This window comes from Microtus oregoni, unplaced genomic scaffold (genome assembly GCF_018167655.1).
Source record: "Microtus oregoni isolate MIOR12 unplaced genomic scaffold, Mior012 000013F_ref0000133, whole genome shotgun sequence".
In the NCBI taxonomy this organism is placed as follows: domain Eukaryota; kingdom Metazoa; phylum Chordata; class Mammalia; order Rodentia; family Cricetidae; genus Microtus; species Microtus oregoni.
The window spans coordinates 22211054-22215178 of NW_024543072.1; the positions used below are offsets into that span (position 1 = coordinate 22211054).

The window sequence follows — 4125 nt, forward strand, 5'->3', positions numbered from 1 at the left end:
CTAGAGGAGGCTGACAGGAGAACTCAGCCCGGGAGCCCGGCGGAAGTCCTGCCCCGCTTGTCCGACCTCTGACACCAGGCACCAGTCTCCGGGCGGAAATGCATCTGTGGGCCAGTGTGCGCATGCGCATAAGGTGGGCGCCGGCATTCTTGTTTCAGGTAGCGGCCGCGGTCGGAGTGCACCCGGGTTTCAGGGTGGGGGTGAAGGGCGTGGCGTGATCGTGGAGCCCTGAGAGCTCCTAATGCTGACCCCGGGAAGTGCGGGCGCCTGCCTGCCACGGCTGCGAGGGCTGTGACGGGGCCTCCGGAAGTAGGTAGAGGGCGCCTCCCAGAATAGGCCCGCGATGGCCGTGGGCGTGCCACGTAGACTCAGCCCACACAGTACAGTAGTCCTCGGTGAGCCCAAAGAAGGATGCCCGCTGTAATCTGATCAGAGTGGGCTGGCCTCGAGGTTTTCCTTGTCCAATTTTCCTGAAAACTAGTGAGCTGGCTATCGGCTGCCTGAGGTCCCTCGTAGCTTAAAAAAGAAAGTTGCGTCCAAACGAGGGTGGCATTTCTCTGCAGCATTTCGCACGTGACGGCAAGCACATCTAGGGTAATCGTTAGACCCTTCCATTGTTTAAACGACCCTTTCTGTCTCTTGTGGTCTGTTCCAGGAATAAACGTGTTTCTGATCTTGTGAATTTCAACCATGTTGTCCAACGGCTTACAAAAATTTCTAAAAGCCGCAGGCTCTCCTCCACATCCAGCGTCATGCTGTTGGTTAATAAACAAACGCCAGTCTTCTGGAGTTCTGCCAGCAGCCACGTCGCGTAGGCGAGTTGTCATCACAGGCATCGGGCTGGTGACCCCACTTGGTGTTGGCACTCAGCTAGTTTGGGAGCGGCTTCTCCGAGGAGAGAGTGGGATTGTTTCTGTCGTTGGTGACCAGTACAAGAGTATTCCTTGCAGTGTGGCTGCTTATGTGCCAAGAGGTACTGAGGAAGGTCAGTTCAATGAACAAAACTTTGTGCCCAAATCGGACACCAAGTCCATGTCATCTCCCACCATCATGGCCATCGGGGCAGCAGAGTTGGCCCTGAAAGACTCCGGCTGGCATCCGAAGTTAGAAGCAGATCAGATGGCGACTGGTGTTGCCATTGGCATGGGCATGGTTCCTCTTGAAGTTGTTTCTGAAACGGCTTTGATGTTTCAAACCAAAGGTTATAATAAAGTCAGCCCGTTCTTTGTCCCTAAGATTTTGATCAATATGGCTGCGGGACAGGTCAGCATTCGCTATAAACTCAAAGGCCCCAATCACGCGGTGTCCACAGCCTGCACAACAGGAGCGCATGCGGTGGGAGACTCCTTCAGATTTATAGCCCACGGCGATGCAGATGTGATGGTGGCTGGGGGCACAGATGCTTGCATTAGTCCATTATCTCTTGCTGGGTTTTCTAGAGCCCGGGCTCTGAGCACAAACCCAGATCCCAAGCTGGCCTGCCGACCGTTTCATCCAGAGAGAGATGGTTTTGTCATGGGCGAGGGTGCTGCTGTGCTGGTGCTAGAAGAACATGTGCATGCTCTTCAGAGAGGTGCCCGGATCTATGCAGAAGTTCTGGGCTATGGACTCTCAGGGGATGCTGGTCACATAACAGCCCCTGATTCTGAAGGAGAAGGTGCCTTCAGGTAAAAACTGGTTCTGTTAAATTTTTTTTTTCCCCTGTAAGACACTACTAGAATTCAAATTTTAAAAAAAGTTATCTGGTTGTGGTGTATAGTATGTATATATTTCTATCTTAGACTGAATGTATTTTTTAAAAATTCTTTGCTTGAAATGTTTGAAAACATTCAAACATCTTTAAACAAAAATTGAATGGACTTTAGTCAAATCCAGTAGAGCTGTGTCTTTGCTGACTCCCTGTTTGGCAATCATTTTGCTCCCTTCCTCAGTCTCCCCTTGAACCCTTAGCAGACCTGGAGAATATAGACGAAGCCTGCTAGGTGTGTCTGGTGGGTTCTGTTCCTTACAGAGCGGCATTTCTCAGCTGCATCACCCTGAGGTCTTGCTAGAGTGCTGCTTGTGGATTCTGGCTGTGCATCTGGGTTGACACTCAGAAGTCTACATCTCTAGCTAGCTCCAGACTAAAGACCATATTTTGAAAACAGTCCAAGATAATATGTTACTTTCTTAGCTTAGACCATGCTATGTTTTATCAAGTTAAACCTGCCAGGAGTTCACGGGATTTCCTGTAAAGGCAAATACTAGCTATTTTTGGCTTCGTGGATCATGGGGTCTCTGCTATGACACTCAGGATGGAGCTTACCTGGTGTACTTGGAAACCTTTATTTCTTTACACAAGCTCCTCAGGTGAACAATCTCCTGTTAAAATTAAACTACATTTGATAATTTTCTTTTCTTCCTAGATGCATGGCTGCTGCTGTAAAAGATGCAGGTGTGTTGCCTGAACAGATATCCTATGTCAATGCACACGCCACCTCCACACCACTGGGTGATGCTGCTGAAAACAGAGCCATCAAGAGGCTCTTTAGAGATCACGCCGGGGCCCTTGCTGTATCCTCCACAAAGGGAGCCACCGGGCATCTGCTGGGGGCTGCAGGGGCGGCTGAGGCAGCTTTTACCGCACTGGCTTGTTACCATCAAAAACTCCCACCGACTTTAAACCTGGATTGTACGGAGCCAGAATTTGATCTCAATTACGTTCCTCTGGAGGCGCAGGAATGGAAACCCGAGGGTCGGCGAATTGGACTCACCAATTCCTTTGGGTTTGGTGGTACTAACGCAACACTTTGTATCGCTAGCATGTAAACATTGGCTTTTAATTGTATCAAATTAAATGTATTTAAATGTGTAAATAATACACACATATTTAATATCAATGATCAGATGTCTTTAACACAATTGGTGTTTGTAGTAGGGTAGTTTTTGCTAGGAAAGAAGCTGCCCAGTGCCTTGTGGGTACTTGTAGCAACTTGACATCTCCTGTGAGATTTCTGTGGCAACTAGTGACAGCCAGATTTGTCTCTAGGCATTGCCTTATGTTTTCTGGGGGACAAAATAGCCTGTATACATGAACTGTTGATTTATATTTTCCTAATGCTCTGAATCAAATAACTTTTGGTGCTATTTCCTCCACTCCTGTCCTTTTCGGGGATTTTTTTAGAGCAACTCCTCCAAGCAAGGCTGTGTTGCTGCATGTTGTAACTCCAGGGACACCATTTTTCTACAGCATATAGGAAGTATATGATACGTGTAGGATGGTGTGTCATCAGTCAGCATCCTCCGAGGACAGCTGTCGACCAGTGCTGACCTGTTCACCGATCTAGGTGTTGATAATGGAATTTCTCCAAACTTTCAAGTGTTCGTTTCTCAGAAGGAGGAAGTGAAACTGGTTTGGCATTTCTTATTCTGGGTGTATTTGTGCTGTGAAGAATAGACAAAGATCTTTTAAAAAGAAACTCTCGGTAAATGAGGCCCCCTTTCCCCTCAGTCTATCTTTGTGCTGTGGCCATGTTCTACTAGCTTCCCTCTCTAAGAGCCAGTGGGCCCTCTACTTCCTGCCTTGGGGAGTTCTCTCAAGCCAGAGGAACAAGTTCCCCAGCGGTGACACCCAACCGGGGAAGTGGAAGCGTTTGGCAGGAGGCTTCTACTGGAGAGTGAGGACTCCGCTTCCATGCAGACCCTCGGGTTCGCAGTGACATGGAGCTTCATGCCCCAGCTCAGACATCTTTAACCACTACTCTGTCCCCAGGCAGCTTTTATGGTTTTTCTTCCTATCCCGTAAGTCATCCCCAAACAAACTGCCTTTTCTCGGGCTCTGCTTTCCCAGTGGCTCACACACTGAGACGGAGTCAAGAGGATCTGCCTATCTGCAGAAATGAGCGGCTTTCCCGCATGCTACTTAAAACTTTGTCCTTGTTTTAATGCTTTTTAGAGTTTTAAAACAACGTGTATTAATGTTTCCCCTGCATATATGTACGCGCACCATGTGTGAGCCTGGTGCACCGGGAGTCCAAAACAAGGCATCAGATCCCCTGGCACCTCTGTTAAGGATGATTGTGAGTCACCACAGGGGTGCCTAGAGCCAAATCCTCTACAAGAGCAGCTGTCTCTTCCCTGCTGAGC

The 4125-nt window shown here is 48.7% G+C and overlaps 1 protein-coding gene across 3 annotated transcripts; it reads left to right on the forward strand.

Moving 5' to 3' along the window:
- Oxsm (3-oxoacyl-ACP synthase, mitochondrial) lies at positions 1-2855 on the forward strand. 3 transcript variants are annotated; one of them, XM_041662257.1, is made up of 3 exons: positions 1-133; positions 656-1667; positions 2406-2855. In XM_041662257.1, the coding sequence occupies exons 2-3, from the start codon at positions 691-693 to the stop codon at positions 2806-2808; spliced, it is 1380 nt and encodes a 459-aa protein (XP_041518191.1). In that variant the 5' UTR covers positions 1-133; positions 656-690; the 3' UTR covers positions 2809-2855. The 3 variants fall into 3 exon arrangements, with proteins under 3 accessions (XP_041518191.1, XP_041518190.1, XP_041518192.1); XM_041662256.1 differs by having other exon boundaries at positions 94-158; XM_041662258.1 differs by lacking the exon at positions 1-133 and adding an exon at positions 183-309.
- Positions 2856-4125: the final 1270 nt, after the last annotated feature.